The sequence below is a fragment of the Oncorhynchus keta genome, chromosome 9 (assembly GCF_023373465.1).
Source record: "Oncorhynchus keta strain PuntledgeMale-10-30-2019 chromosome 9, Oket_V2, whole genome shotgun sequence".
Taxonomy (NCBI): Eukaryota; Metazoa; Chordata; class Actinopteri; order Salmoniformes; family Salmonidae; genus Oncorhynchus; species Oncorhynchus keta.
The window spans coordinates 20,183,946-20,200,642 of record NC_068429.1 but is presented as its reverse complement, the minus strand read 5'-3'; the positions used below and the strand labels follow the sequence as shown (position 1 = coordinate 20,200,642).

The window sequence follows — 16,697 nt, the reverse complement described above, 5'->3', positions numbered from 1 at the left end:
TTTATCTAACTAGATATCACTGGGTAGTTCTGGTTGTGTGAAAAACTGACAGTGAATTGGGTTGTGCCGTGGCGGAGATCTTTGTGGGCTATACTCAGCCTTGTCTCAGGATGGTAAGTTGGTGGTTGAAGATATCCCTCTAGTTGTGTGGGGGCTGTGCTTTGGCAAAGTGGGTGGGGTTATATCCTTCCTGTTTGGCCCTGTCCGGGGGTGTCCTCGGATGGGGCCACAGTGTCTCCTGACCCCTCCTGTCTCAGCCTCCAGTATTTATGCTGCAGTAGTTTATGTGTCGGGAGGCTAGGGTCAGTTTGTTATATCTGGAGTACTTCTCCTGTTCTATTCGGTTTCCTGTGTGAATTTAAGTGTGCTCTCTCTAATTCTCTCTTTCTCTCTTTCTTTCTCTCTCTCGGAGGACCTGAGCCCTAGGACCATGCCTCAGGACCTGACATGATGACTCCTTGCTGTCCCCAGTCCACCTGGCCGTGCTGCTGCTCCAGTTTCAACTGTTCTGCCTTATTATTGGACCATGCTGGTCATTTATGAACATTTGAACATCTTGGCCATGTTCTGTTATAATCTCCACCCGGCACAGCCAGAAGAGGACTGGCCACCCCACATAGCCTGGTTCCTCTCTAGGTTTCTTCCTAGGTTTTGGCCTTTCTAGGGAGTTTTTCGTAGCCACCGTGCTTCTACACCTGCATTGCTTGCTGTTTGGGGTTTTAGGCTGGGTTTCTGTACAGCACTTTGAGATATCAGCTGATGTACGAAGGGCTATATAAATACATTTGATTTGATTTGATTTGATTTTGCTAGCTACAGAATTACTTGCACAATCACTGTCTTAGTCTTCATCATAGGGTCAGCAAGAGGACAAGTACATTAGAGTGTCTAGTTTGAGAAACAGAAACCGTCCTCAACAGTCCTCAACTGGCAGCTTCATTAAATAGTACCCACAAAACACCAATCTCAACGTCAACAGTGAAGAGGCGACTCCAGGATGCTGGCCTTCTAGGTAGAGTTTCTCTGTCCTCTGTCTGTGTTCTTTTGCCCATCTTAATCTTTTATTTTTATTGGCCAGTCTGACGTTGAGACTGGTGTTTTGCAGGTACTATTTAATGAAGCTGCCAATTGAAGACTTGTCCTCTTGTTCAGTTGTGCACCGGGGTCTCCCACGCCTCTTTCTATTCTGGTTAGGGCCAGTTTGCGCTGTTCTGTGAAGGGAGTAGTAGACAGTGTTGTATGAGATCTTCAGTTTCTTGGCAATTTTTCAAATGGAATAGCCTTAATTTCTCAGAACAAGAATAGACTGACGAGTTTCAGGAGAAAGGTCTTTGTTTCTGTCCATTTTGAGCCTGTAATCGAACCCACAATTGCTGATGCTCCAGATACTCAACTCATCTAAAGAATGCACTTTTATTGCTTATTTAATGAGCACAACAGTTTTCAGCTGTGCTAACATAATTACAAAAGGGTTTTCTAATGATCAATTAGCCTTTTAAAATTATAAACTTGGAATAGCTATATATATAACGTACCATTGGAACACAGGAGTGATGGTTGCTGATAATGGGCCTCTGTACGCCTATGTAGACCTTCCCAAACAAATCAGCCGTTTCCAGCTACAATAGTAATTTACAACATTAACAATACCGGTACAGAGTCAATGTGCGGGGGCACCGATTAGTTGAGGTAATATGCACATGTAGGTAGAGTTATTAAAGTGACTATTCATAGATGTTAACAACAAAGAGTAGCAGTGGCGTAAAGAGGGGGGTGAGGGGGAGGTAATGCAAATAGTCTCAGTGGCCATTTGATTAGATGTTCAGGAGTCTTATGGCTTGGGGGAGGAAGCTGTTTAGAAGCCTCTTGGACCTAGACTTGGCGCTCCGGTACCTCTTGCCGTATGGTAGCAGAGAGAACAGTCTATGACTAGGGTGTGTGTCCCCAATGTCAGAGTGTGTTCAGGCTAAGCCTGACAGGAGATAATTATGACTGACGGAATTCAGCAGTTACATATCGGGTGCTTGTACTTACATTGCATTCCTTACTGACAACAACAGAGATCTCCTGAGGGCATCACTCACCCACTAACTGTCTTTACTACAACAGAGAGAGAGAGAGAGAGAGAGAGAGAGAGAGAGAGAGAGAGAGAGAGAGAGAGAGAGAGAGAGAGAGAGAGAGAGAGAGGCAGAGAGAGAGAGAGAGAGAGAGAGAGGGGGAGAGAGAGAGAGAGAGAGAGAGAGAGAGAGAGAGAGAGAGAGAGAGAGAGAGAGAGAGAGAGAGAGAGAGAGAGAGAGAGAGGGGGAAAGAGTGAGAGAAAGAGTGAGAGAGAGTGTGAGAGATAGGGACAGAGAGAGGGATAGAGAGAGAGAATAAAGAAGAGGGAGAGAGCGAGAGAGAAAGAGTGAGAGAAAGAGGGAGAGAGAGATAGAGAGAGAGAGAGCGAAAGAGAGAGAATAAAGAAGAGGGAGAGAGCAAGTAAGACAGAGAGATAAACAGATGAATGGATCGTACCTGTTTGTAACGTTGGAAGCTCCTCATCATCATCCAGAGAGAGAACAAGCTGATCTTCAAAAACCTATTTTACAAAACAGAAATCAGACAGCCACACAGCTCCATCAGAGGATGAGGTGAATGCATGTGGGCAGTCCAGAAGAGCACTGCTCCTCCGAATTGTCATAATGAAACACACACACACACAATTCTCATCACCCTCACACAACACACAGGGAGAAACACAGATCCAGACACACACAAATCAAACTCATTGATGTACCAGGTCATTACATTTGAAAAGAAGAGCAGACTGATATACTCACACTATCCACCAGAGTAAGGTATCTAACTGGCAGCCCCCTGCCCAGACCTGCAGAGGAGGAGAATGACACTTAAAAGGCACACATATGTCACCATCTAACACCCTTTAAATAAGCAGTATAATTGGCCACAAGAAGAGAGATGACTTCTCCGGTAAACATGCTGAAATCACTGCTAGCCTGACTCTGCTTCACTAGCAGCAGAGCAAAAGCAACATATGAGGAAGATGGAGGTTGTTTCCTAGTACAGATCTATAGATCTATAGTGTTCCCCTCCAGTCTGACTGGGGGGGGGGCTTCTGTGGGATGAGGTCGATACTGAGATAGACCTCTTGTCTCTCTATGTACGCATTGATATCAAGCCTGCCGTCGCTATGGTTACCAGAAACAAGAGAGATCGGCAGTGTGTGTGTCTTTGAGGTGGCAGCAACTGCTCCGAGTCACTTGCACTCACTGCTCTTCTCTCTCTAATTTCTCCTTCTCTGTTTACCCTCTCTCTCTCACTCTCTTCTCTTCCCCCTTTCCGCTCTGCCTCATTAATCTCTCTGATACAGTCTCTCTCTCCTTGTCCCTGTGCACTGTGTATCCTGTGTAGCACACCACTTGCTGACATTTGTGTACTGAGTGTGTATGCCCAGTGGTGTAGTGGGGTTAAATGCAGGTATACGCCGTATAGCCACTTATTTTTCAGTGGGCATTGCGTATACTTCTTAATCCCCACGATGCATATCAAAGTAGAGTAGTGGAGGTATATGCCGTATCAATTAATTAGGTTGACGGAACATATCAGAATGTTTAGCTTAAAATGTTGATTGAAGTATAATTTACTCACATTGTAGGTGCAGCAATGTACACACAGTGTTAGGCCTACGCGCAAAAGTTTCAAAATTCAATTTGCAGGAAAACACCATTCGAAATGTCGCACCATACATGCATGCGAGCGGTTTCATGGGCAGAGATGGAAATATCTGTTAGAAATTTAGGAAGAGGGGAGATCTAAAGATGCAACAGCTATCATGCGTTGCTAATATGACTAGGATAATGCCTTTGGCTGCTAGACAATGAAATACAGTTGAAAGAAAACCATTAGAACAGGAGAACGCATATGAGGAAGTCTTTATAAAACAATTGGTTCCACGTTTCTATGGTGGGATTTTGGCTAAAGGCTATTTTGAAGCAAGGTAAGACCTGCCTCATAATATGAATTAAATGTCCAGGTTTCAAACAATTAAGGAACAGGACAAATATAGCGATGTCAATGATAGTCCTACCGTCTTCTGGTAGATGGAAAGGCTTTCCCAAAAACCTATGATATCATGAATATTTGCATCAATCCAGTAGCCATTTGTTTTTCAAACTCTATCTCATGTGTTACAGAAACACCTAACCAAACAACAGTGCCTACACTACACTCAAAAATCTAAATTTCTTAGATTTTTCCCAGACCTCCAAAGTGATCTCATGATGTAGTTTAAGCATTGTTATGGATTTAGAACATCCAATGTTGTTGTTGCCTTTTGTGAACTAACACTCGCACTTGACTTTTTTCTCCCCCTACTAGCACTGACTTTGCTGATAGTTACTTTATTGAGGAAAAATGTACTTGCTATGACTGTGATAAGTGGTTTTCCGCCAAGCTAAGATGAATGACAGCCTAATTTATCTGTCTCAATAGTTGCCTACTATTAGCCTACTTGAAAGGTACAGCTTGGGTTGGCCTAACTATAAAAGACCAATATGGCATTTATCATTTTAGGTCATTGAGAGTGTATGTCTCTGGGCGGGCCATTTGGGAAATGTTAAACAACATTTGAGTATACCCACTTCTCCAGGAACCACTACATCACTGCTCATCCCCATGGCCTGGGTGGCAGTCTGTTTCTGCTCTCTTGCAAACTCCTTATGGAATTGTCATGCCAATGTTTCGCTTGACAATGACAACAGGTAATGACAATAGGCAAAAGCACAAACAGATTGAGGAACAGGCTATTATCACCAGATTAAAGTCACAATCCTGAGTTTGTAGTTTCACACTCACCTCCGTCACTGGCATCACTTCTATGGACGTCCAATCCGTAACTGTCCTCCATCTGAACATCACCTCTCAGTGCTGAGATCTGTGACAAATACAGGAGCTCCGTGACAATATGCTCTTAATAATAATAATAATAATAATAATAAACTAATACTGTAGGTAACATCATCAATGAACTTAAATGTCAATGTATTATATAAATGTGTATTATAAAGGTTTGTTTACAGTAAAACATAGTCAATGAATGAATTACATTTCCACTTCCTTTAGACCTGTGAGTGTGCAAAGCTGTCATCAAGGCTACTTTGAAGAATCTCAAATATAAAATATATTAAGATTTGTTTAACACTTTTTGGTTACTACATGAATCCATATGTGCTATTTCATAGTGTTGATGTCTTCACTATTATTCTACTATGTAGAAAACAGTAAGAAATAGAGAAAAACCCTGGAATGAGTAGATGTGTCTAAACGTTTGACTGGTACTTTACGTATTTTCGCAGCTACTCAGTTCATCCATAAACGTTCATAGTTGTAAACATTACAATAAAACACATCAGTAGGTTGCTACAACAACATTATGCAGCCTAATCGTTCAACAGCCATATTAATGTCTGTCATTCAACCACAGGGGGTTGGTGGCACCTTAATTGGGGAGGACGGCTGGTGGTAACGCCTGGAGCAGAATCAGTGGAATGGTATCAAATACATCAAACGTGTTTGATGCCATTTCTTTTAGCTCCGTTCCAGCCATTATCATGAGACATCTTCCCCTCAACAGCCTCCACCACGTTCAACAGTTAGTTCATGAAACAGAGCAGTTTTCTTTGATCATGTTTATGACTCAGTGTGTGTAACATCCACATTACAACCTATAATTATACCAGTTTTACTGCCTAAGTAAGATCCACCGGTATAAATAAGATCTATCCAAACTATGTGAACATTAGTTAGAAAAAGTATTAGCCAGATCAAACACTGACAGTTGTATTACATTGTACTACAGTAGAGAATTAAGTCAGCTCCTCCGTAATCCACTGGACTCACCTGAACAGAAAAAGACTGTGAGCTAAAAACTGAACACTGCTTTGAATCCTGGGTCACGATCCACAAAGCATAGAGTAGGAGTGCTGATTTAGGATCAGGGACCCACCTGTCCATGTAATCTTATTTATTATGATCTTAAAGACAAAATGTATCCTAGATCAGCACTACTACTCTCTGAATACAGGCCCTGATCTTACCTGTCTGAGGATGTTGTGGTCCATCAGTTTCTCTCTGAGGACCATGATGTTGCCCAGAACACTGCTCTCAGGGCCCCCCAGGAAGGTGAGGGAGAGGCAGTCAGATCCAGGACAGAACCTCAGTACACGGGTGCTATCTGCCCATACACACCACACCCCGACAAGGGGAGACCTCTGAGGGAAAGGTGAACTGTATGGAAATGAAGTGGGAAGGTATGTGTTAGTTATCTGATTGGCCATTTTCAGTCTTATAACAATCATCACTCACACAAATGATTGCTCTTGGGTCGTTATTATAAAATAGACTGTGTTCTCAATGAGTTACCTGGTTAAATAAAGTCAATAAATAAATATATAAACATGGTGTTGATATACTCTTTGTGATGAAAAGAGGCGGAGACTCACGTAGCGAGTGCCATAAAGAGGGAGTGGTCTCCTCTCCTCTGAGCCAGCTGGAGGGGTGTTTCCCCCTCCTCATTGGGCATGGTCAGTGCCCTCTGACCCATAGGCTGGCCAATCAGAAAGCGGGAGAGATGGAGCAAACCCAGACGCACTGAGAGGTGGAGGAGAGCCTCCCTGGGCAGGAGCTCTGCAGAAAGAGAAAGAGAGAGAGAGAAAGAGAGAAAGAGAGAAAGAGAGAAAGAGAGAGAGAGAGAGAGAGAGAGAGAGAGAGAGAGAGAGAGAGATGGTCAGTGCCCTCTGACCCTTAGGCTGGCCAATCAGAAAGCGGGAGAGATGGAGCAAACCCAGATGCACTGAGAGGTGGAGGAGAGCCTCCCTGGACTGGAGCTCTGCAGAAAGAACGAGAGAAAAAAATTCTTAACAGTATATTTGACCTCTCAGTTTCCTAAAATATCTGAAAAGTTATTTTAGGAACATTTTTCCTTGGTGCCCCGACTTCCTAGTAATTATGGTTACATGACTAATCAGTCTAATCGCGTAATAACTAATTACAGAGAATCTTTGATAAAAACTATCAGTCTTCAGTTAATGATAGTAAAGACACGACACCATGAAGACAAAGGAGCTCTCCAAACAGGTCAGGGACAAAGTTGTGGAGAAGTACAGAACATCCCACGGAGCACCATTAAATTCATTATTACAAAACGGAAAGAATATTGCACCACAACAAACCTGCCAAAGAGGGCTGCGTTCCTAGGAAACTATGCAGTTTTTTGTTTTTTACGTGTTATTTCTTACATTAGTACCCCAGGTCATCTTAGGTTTCATTACATACAGTCGAGAAGAACTACTGAATATAAGATCAGCGTCAACTCACCATCAGTACGACCAAGAATATGTTTTCCGCGACGCGGATCCTGTGTTCTGCCTTACAAACAGGACAACGGAATGGATCGCTTGCAGCGACCCAAGGAAACGACTACGAAAAAAAGAGGGAAACGCGGCGGTGTTCTGGTCAGACTCCGAAAAGGGCACATCGCGCACCACTTCCCAGTATTCTTCTTGCCAATGTCCAGTCTCTCGACAACAAGGTTGATGAAATCCGAGCAAGGGTGGCATTCCAGAGGGACATCAGAGACTGCAACGTTCTCTGCTTTACGGAAACATGGCTTACTGGGAAGACGCTATCCAGGGCGGTGCAGCCAACGGGTTTCTCCACGCATCGCGCCGACAGAAACAAACATCTCTCTGGTAAGAAGAGTGGCGGGGGCGTATGCCTCATGACTAACGGGACATGGTGTGATGAAGGAAACATACAGGAACTCAAATCCTTCTGTTCACCTGATTTAGAATTCCTCACAATCAAATGTAGACCGCATTATCTTCCAAGAGAATTCTCTTCGATTATAATCACAGCCGTATATATCCCCCAAGCAGACACATCGATGGCTCTGAACGAACTTTATTTAACTCTTTGCAAACTGGAAAACATTTATCCGGAGGCTGCATTCATTGTAGCTGGGGATTTTAACAAAGCCAATCTGAAAACAAGACTCCCTAAATTTTATCAGCATATCGATTGCGCAACCAGGGGTGGTAAAACCTTGGATCATTGTTACTCTAACTTCCGCGACGCATATAAGGCCCTGCCCCGCCCCCTTTCGGAAAAGCTGACCATGACTCCATTTTGCTGATCCCTGCCTACAGGCAGAAATTAAAACAAGAGGCTCCCACGCTGAGGTCTGTCCAACGCTGGTCAGACCAAGCTGACTCTACACTCCAAGACTGCTTCCATCACGTGGACTGGGACATGTTTCGTATTGCGTCAGATGGGAATATTGACGAATACGCTGATTCGGTGTGCGAGTTCATTAGAACGTGCGTCGAAGATGTCGTTCCCATAGCAACGATAAAAACATTCCCTAACCAGAAACCGTGGATTGATGGCAGCATTCGCGTGAAACTGAAAGCGCGAACCACTGCTTTTAATCAGGGCAAGGTGTCTGGCAACATGACTGAATACAAACAGTGCAGCTATTCCCTCCGCAAGGCTATTAAACAAGCTAAGCGTCAGTACAGAGACAAAGTGGAATCTCAATTCAATGGCCCAGACACAAGAGGCATGTGGCAGGGTCTACAGTCAATCACGGACTACAAGATGAAATCCAGCCCAGTCACGGACCAGGATGTCTTGCTCCCAGGCAGACTAAATAACTTTTTGCCCGCTTTGAGGACAATACAGTGCCACTGACACGGCCTGCAACGGAAACATGCGGTCTCTCCTTCACTGCAGCCGAGGTGAGTAAGACATTTAAACGTGTTAACCCTCGCAAGGCTGCAGGCCCAGACGGCATCCCCAGCCGCGCCCTCAGAGCATGCGCAGACCAGCTGGCCGGTGTGTTTACGGACATATTCAATCAATCCCTATACCAGTCTGCTGTTCCCACATGCTTCAAGAGGGCCACCATTGTTCCTGTTCCCAAGAAAGCTAAGGTAACTGAGCTAAACGACTACCGCCCGTAGCACTCACTTCCGTCATCATGAAGTGCTTTGAGAGACTAGTCAAGGACCATATCACCTCCATCCTACCTGACACCCTAGACCCACTCCAATTTGCTTACCGCCCAAATAGGTCCACAGACGATGCAATCTCAACCACACTGCACACTGCCCTAACCCACCTGGACAAGAGGAATACCTATGTGAGAATGCTGTTCATCGACTACAGCTCGGCATTCAACACCATAGTACCCTCCAAGCTCGTCATCAAGCTCGAGACCCTGGGTCTCGACCCGCCCTGTGCAACTGGGTACTGGACTTCCTGACGGGCCGCCCCCAGGTGGTGAGGGTAGGCAACAACATCTCCTCCCCGCTGATCCTCAACACGGGGCCCCACAAGGGTGCGTTCTGAGCCCTCTCCTGTACTCCCTGTTCACCCACGACTGCGTGGCCACGCACGCCTCCAACTCAATCATCAAGTTTGCGGACGACACAACAGTGGTAGGCTTGATTACCAACAACGACGAGACGGCCTACAGGGAGGAGGTAAGGGCCCTCGGAGTGTGGTGTCAGGAAAATAACCTCACACTCAACGTCAACAAAACTAAGGAGATGATTGTGGACTTCAGGAAACAGCAGAGGAACACCCCCTATCCACATCGATGGAACAGTAGTGGAGAGGGTAGCTAGTTTTAAGTTCCTCGGCATACACATCACAGACAAACTGAATTGGTCCACTCACACTGACAGCGTCGTGAAGAAGGCGCAGCAGCGCCTATTCAACCTCAGGAGGCTGAAGAAATTTGGCTTGTCACCAAAAGCACTCACAAACTTCTACAGATGCACAATCGAGAGCATCCTGGCGGGCTGTATCACCGCCTGGTACGGCAACTGCTCCGCCCTCAACCGTAAGGCTCTCCAGAGGGTAGTGAGGACTGCACAATGCATCACCGGGGGCAAACTACCTGCCCTCCAGGACACCTACACCACCCGTTGTTACAGGAAGGCCATAAAGATCATCAAGGACATCAACCACCCGAACCACTGCCTGTTCACCCCGCTATCATCCAGAAGGCGAGGTCAGTACAGGTGCATCAAAGCTGGGACCGAGAGACTGAAAAACAGCTTCTATCTCAAGGCCATCAGACTGTTAAACAGCCACCACTAACAGTGAGTGGCTGCTGCCAACACACTGTCATTGACACTGACCCAACTCCAGCCATTTTAATAATGGGAATTGATGGGAATTATGTAAATATATCACTAGCCACTTTAAACAATGCTACCTTATATAATGTTACTTACCCTACATTATTCATCTCATATGCATATGTATATACTGTACTCTACATCATCGACTGCATCCTTATGTAACACATGTATCACTAGCCACTTTAACTATGCCACTTTGTTTACTTTGTCTACACACTCATCTCATATGTATATACTGTACTCGATACCATCTACTGTATGCTGCTCTGTACCATCACTCATTCATATATCCTTATGTACATGTTCCTTATCCCCTTACACTGTGTATAAGACAGTAGTTTTGGAATTGTTAGTTAGATTACTTGTTGGTTATCACTGCATTGTCGGAACTAGAAGCACAAGCATTTCGCTACACTCGCATTTAACATCTGCTAACCATGTGTATGTGACAAATAAAATTTGATTTGATTTGATTTGCCCACCAAAAGAGGCAAGGAGGGCATTAATCAGAGAGGCAACAAAGAGACCAAAGATAACCCTGAAGGAGCTGCAAAGCTCCACAGCGGAGATTGGAGTATCTGTCCAAAGCCGTACACTCCACAGAGCTGGGCTTTATGGAAGAGAGGACAGAAAAAAGCCATTGCTGAAAGAAAAAAACAAGCAAACACATTTGGTGTTTGCCAAAAGGCATGTGGGAGACTCCCCAAACATATGGAAGTTACTCTGGTCAGATGAGACTAAAATAGAGCTTTTTGGCCAACAAGAAAAACGCTATGTCTGGCGCAAACCCAACACCTCTCATCACCCCAAGAATACCATGCCATGTTTTTCATCAACAAATCAAATCAAATCAAATCAAATTGTATTTGTCACATATACATGGTTAGCAGATGTTAATGTGAGTGTAGCGAAATGCTTGTGCTTCTAGTTCCGACAATGCAGTGATAACCAACAAGTAATCTAACTAACAATTCCAAAACTACTGTCTTATACACAGCGTAAGGGGATAAAGAATATGTACATAAGGATATATGAATGAGTGATGGTACAGGGCAGCATACAGTAGATGGTATCGAGTACAGTATATACATATGAGATGAGTATGTAGACAAAGTAAACAAAGTGGCATAGTTAAAGTGGCTAGTGATACATGTATTACATAAGGATGCAGTCGATGATATAGAGTACAGTATATACGTATGCATATGAGATGAATAATGTAGGGTAAGTAACATTATATAGGGTAGCATTGTTTAAAGTGGCTAGTGATATATTTACATAATTTCCCATCAATTCCCATTATTAAAGTGGCTGGAGTTGGGTCAGTGTCAATGACAGTGTGTTGGCAGCAGCCACTCAATGTTAGTGGTGGCTGTTTAACAGTCTGATGGCCTTGAGATAGAAGCTGTTTTTCAGTCTCTCGGTCCCAGCTTTGATGCACCTGTACTGACCTCGCCTTCTGGATGATAGCGGGGTGAACAGGCAGTGGCTCGGGTGGTTGATGTCCTTGATGATCTTTATGGCCTTCCTGTAACATCGGGTGGTGTAGGTGTCCTGGAGGGCAGGTAGTTTGCCCCCGGTGATGCGTTGTGCAGACCTCACGACCCTCTGGAGAGCCTTACGGTTGAGGGCGGAGCAGTTGCCGTACCAGGCGGTGATACAGCCCGCCAGGATGCTCTCGATTGTGCATCTGTAGAAGTTTGTGAGTGCTTTTGGTGACAAGCCGAATTTCTTCAGCCTCCTGAGGTTGAAGAGGCGCTGCTGCGCCTTCTTCACGACGCTGTCAGTGTGAGTGGACCAATTCAGTTTGTCTGTGATGTGTATGCTGAGGAACTTAAAACTTGCTACCCTCTCCACTACTGTTCCATCGATGTGGATAGGGGGGTGTTCCCTCTGCTGTTTCCTGAAGTCCACAATCATCTCCTTAGTTTTGTTGACGTTGAGTGTGAGGTTATTTTCCTGACACCACACTCCGAGGGCCCTCACCTCCTCTCTGTAGGCCGTCTCGTCGTTGTTGGTAATCAAGCCTACCACTGTTGTGTCGTCCGCAAACTTGATGATTGAGTTGGAGGCGTGTGTGGCCACGCAGTCGTGGGTGAACAGGGAGTACAGCAGAGGGCTCAGAACGCACCCTTGTGGGGCCCCGTGTTGAGGATCAGCGGGGAGGAGATGTTGCCTACCCTCACCACCTGGGGGCGGCCCGTCAGGAAGTCCAGTACCCAGTTGCACAGGGCGGGGTCGAGACCCAGGGTCTCGAGCTTGATGTCGAGCTTGGAGGGTACTATGGTGTTGAATGCCGAGCTGTAGTCGATGAACAGCATTCTCACATAGGTATTCCTCTTGTCCAGGTGGGTTAGGGCAGTGTGCAGTGTGGTTGAGATTGCGTCGTCTGTGGACCTATTTGGGCGGTAAGCAAATTGGAGTGGGTCTAGGGTGTCAGGTAGGGTGGAGGTGATATGGTCCTTGACTAGTCTCTCAAAGCACTTCATGATAACGGAAGTGAGTGCTACGGGGCGGTAGTCGTTTAGCTCAGTTACCTTAGCTTTCTTGGGAACAGGAACAATGGTGGCCCTCTTGAAGCATGTGGGAACAGCAGACTGGTATAGGGATTGATTGAATATGTCCGTAAACACACCGGCCAGCTGGTCTGCGCATGCTCTGAGGGCGCGGCTGGGGATGCCGTCTGGGCCTGCAGCCTTGCGAGGGTTAACACGTTTAAATGTCTTACCCACCTCAGCTGCAGTGAAGGAAAGACCGCATGTTTTCGTTGCAGGCCGTGTCAGTGGCACTGTATTGTCCTCAAAGCGGGCAAAAAAGTTATTTAGTCTGCCTGGGAGCAAGACATCCTGGTCCGTGACTGGGCTGGGTTTCTTCTTGTAGTCCGTGATTGACTGTAGACCCTGCCACAAGCCTCTTGTGTCTGAGCCGTTGAATTGAGATTCTACTTTGTCTCTGTACTGACGCTTAGCTTGTTTAATAGCCTTGCGGAGGGAATAGCTGCATTGTTTATATTCGGTCATGTTACCAGACACCTTGCCCTGATTAAAAGCAGTGGTTCGCGCTTTCAGTTTCACGCGAATGCTGCCATCAATCCACGGTTTCTGGTTAGGGAATGTTTTTATCGTTGCTATGGGAACGACATCTTCGACGCACGTTCTAATGAACTCGCACACCGAATCAGCGTATTCGTCAATATTCCCATCTGACGCAATACGAAACATGTCCCAGTCCACGTGATGGAAGCAGTCTTGGAGTGTGGAGTCAGCTTGGTCGGACCAGCGTTGGACAGACCTCAGCGTGGGAGCCTCTTTTTTAAGTTTCTGTCTGTAGGCAGGGATCAACAAAATGGAGTCGTGGTCAGCTTTTCCGAAAGGGGGGCGGGGCAGGGCCTTATATGCGTCGCGGAAGTTAGAGTAACAATGATCCAAGGTTTTACCACCCCTGGTTGCGCAATCGATATGCTGATAAAATTTAGGGAGTCTTGTTTTCAGATTAGCTTTGTTAAAATCCCAACAATTAATGCAGCCTCCGGATAAATGGTTTCCAGTTTGCAAAGAGTTAAATAAAGTTCGTTCAGAGCCATCGATGTGTCTGCTTGGGGTGGATATATACGGCTGTGATTATAATCGAAGAGAATTCTCTTGGTAGATAATGCGGTCTACATTTGATTGTGAGGAATTCTAAATCAGGTGAACAGAAGGATTTGAGTTCCTGTATGTTTCTTTCATCACACCATGTCTCGTTAGTCATGAGGCATACGCCCCCGCCACTCTTCTTACCAGAAAGATGTTTGTTTCTGTCGGCGCGATGCGTGGAGAAACCCGTTGGCTGCACCGCCCCGGATAGCGTCTTCCCAGTGAGCCATGTTTCGGTGAAGCATAGGACGTTACAGTCTCTGATGTCCCTCTGGAATGCTAACCTTGCTCGGATTTCATCAACTTTGTTGTCAAGAGACTGGACATTGGCAAGAAGAATACTAGGTAGTGGTGCGCGATGTGCCCGTGTCCTGAGTCTGACCAGAAGACCGCTACGTTTCCCTCAGGGAAACAGGGACTGGGAAACTGGTCAGAATTGAAGGAATGATGGATGGCCCTAAATATAGGGAAATTCTTATGGCAACACTCAAGTTGTTTAAGGAGAAACATTTAAATGTCTTGGAATAGCCTAGTCAAAGCCCAGACCTCAATCCAATTGAGAATCTGTGGTATGACTTAAAGATTGCTGCTCACCAGCGGAACCCATCCAACTTGAAGGAGCTGGAGCAGATTTTCCTTGAAGAATGGGCAAAAATCTCAGTGCCTAGATGTGCCCAATTTATAGAGACATACACCAAGAGACGTTGCAGCTGTAATTGCTGCAAAAAGTGTCTCTACAAAGTATTGACTTTGCGGGGGTGAATAGTTATGCACACTCAAGTTTTGTGTTTTTTTTTGTTTCACAATAAAAATATTTTGCATCTTCAAAGTGGTAGGAATGTTGTGTAAATCAAATGATACAAATGCCCAAAATATACATTTTAATTCCAGGTTGTTAGGCAACAAAATAGAAAAAATGCCAAAGGGGGTGAATACTTTCGCAAGCCACTGTATCTATCCAAAATGGAGATGTATGCATAAACCACTTCTCCAATCGTTTTGGCTCTATAACAAAGAACAAACAGCAAAGACATATACATGATACAAATCTTAGAATCAACTATTAAAGACCACCAAAACCCACTGGATTCTCCAATTACCTTGAATGAACTAGAGGACAAAGTACAACCCTCCAACCCAAAAAGGCCTGTGGTGGTGAGGGTATCATCAATGAAATGATCAAATATACAGACAACAAATTCCAATTGGCTATATTAAAACTCTTTAACATCATCCTTAGCTCTGGCATCTTCCCCAAGATTTGGAACCAAGGACTGACCACCCCAATCCACAAAAGTGGAGACATATTTGACCCCAATAACTACTGTGGGATATGCGTCAACTGGAACCTTGGGAAAAATCCTTTGCATTATCATTAACAGCAAACTCGTACATTTACTCAGTGAAAACAATGTACTGTGCAAATGTCAAATTGGCTTTTTACCAAATTCTCATACGAAAGACCACGTATTCACCCTGCACACCCTAATTGATAAACAAACAAACCAAAACAAAGGCAAAGTCTTATCATGCTTTGTTGATTTCAAAAAAGCCTTTGATTTGGCATGAGGGTCTGCTATACAAATTGATGGAAAGTGGTGTTGGGGGAAAACATAAGACATTATAAAATCCATGTACACAAACAACAAGTGTGTGGTTAAAATAGGCAAAAAACACACACATTTCTTCCCACAGGGCCGTGGGGTGATAAAGGGATGCAGCTTAAGCCCCATCCTCTTCAACATAAATATCAACGAATTGGCGAGGGCACTAGAAAAGTCTGCAGCACCTGGCCTCACCCTACTCGAATCTGAAGTCAAACGTCTACTGTTTGCTGATGATCTGGTGCTTCTGTCATCAACCAAGGAGGGCCTACAGCACCACCTAGATCTTCTGCACAGATTCTGCCATACCTGGGCCCTGACAGTAAATGTAGAACACATTGCCCTTTATGGTTGTGAAGTCTGGGGTCCGCTCACCAACCAAGAATTCACAAAATGGGACAAACACCAAATTGAGACTCTGCATGCAGAATTCTGCTAAAATATCCTCTGTGTACAATGTAAAACAACAAATAATGCATGCAGAGCAGAATTAGGCCGATACCCGCTAATTATCAAAAATCCAGAAAAACAAAGCCATCACCTACAGATAGATGAACCTGGAGAAGAGTCCCCTAAGCAAGCTGGTCCTGGGGCTCAGTTCACAAACACAAACATACCCCCCAGAGCCTCAGGACAGCAACACAATTAGGCCCAACCAAATCAAGAGAAAACAAAAAGATAATTACTTGACATATTGTAAAGAAGAGCAAACTAGAATGTTATCTGGCCCTAAACAGAGAGTACCCAGTGGCAGAATACCTGCCCACTGTGACTGACCCAAACATAAGGAAAGCTTTGACTATGTACATACTCAGTGAGCATAGCCTTGCTATTGAGAAAGCCCGCCGTAGGCAGACCTGGCTTTCAAGAGAAGACAGGCTATGTGCACACTGCCCATAAAATGAGGTGGAAACTGAGCTGCACTGCCTAACCTCCTGCCAAATGTATGACTATATCAGAGACACATACAGTATTTCCCTGAGACTACACAGATCCACAAAGAATTCAAAAACAAACCTGATTTTGATAAACCAATTTTGATAAACAACCTGTTGCCACAAGAAAAGCGCAACCAGCGAAGAACAAACACCATTGTAAATACAACTCATATTTATGTTTATTTTTGTACTTTGTACTTTAATCATTTGCACATCGTTACAACACTGTATATATACATAATAAACCCCAATTAATCTCCATCGTTCATTGAAGTTGATGGGTCATTTATAACAAAACCTTTTGATATAGCC

General features: G+C 44.7%; 1 protein-coding gene across 7 annotated transcripts in view; it reads right to left on the bottom strand.

The window, feature by feature from the left end:
• The window catches only part of arhgef28a (Rho guanine nucleotide exchange factor (GEF) 28a), a 136,114-nt gene that overhangs the window by 74,602 nt on the left and 44,815 nt on the right, over positions 1 to 16,697 (bottom strand). For all 7 annotated transcript variants that reach the window (XM_052525433.1, XM_052525435.1, XM_052525437.1 and 4 more), the window contains 5 exons: positions 6,501 to 6,684; positions 6,096 to 6,285; positions 4,855 to 4,933; positions 2,820 to 2,866; positions 2,515 to 2,578 (listed from right to left, as the gene is read on the bottom strand). In XM_052525433.1, the coding sequence (XP_052381393.1) occupies positions 2,515 to 2,578; positions 2,820 to 2,866; positions 4,855 to 4,933; positions 6,096 to 6,285; positions 6,501 to 6,684 (564 nt within the window). The remainder of the gene's footprint in view (positions 1 to 2,514; positions 2,579 to 2,819; positions 2,867 to 4,854; positions 4,934 to 6,095; positions 6,286 to 6,500; positions 6,685 to 16,697) is intronic.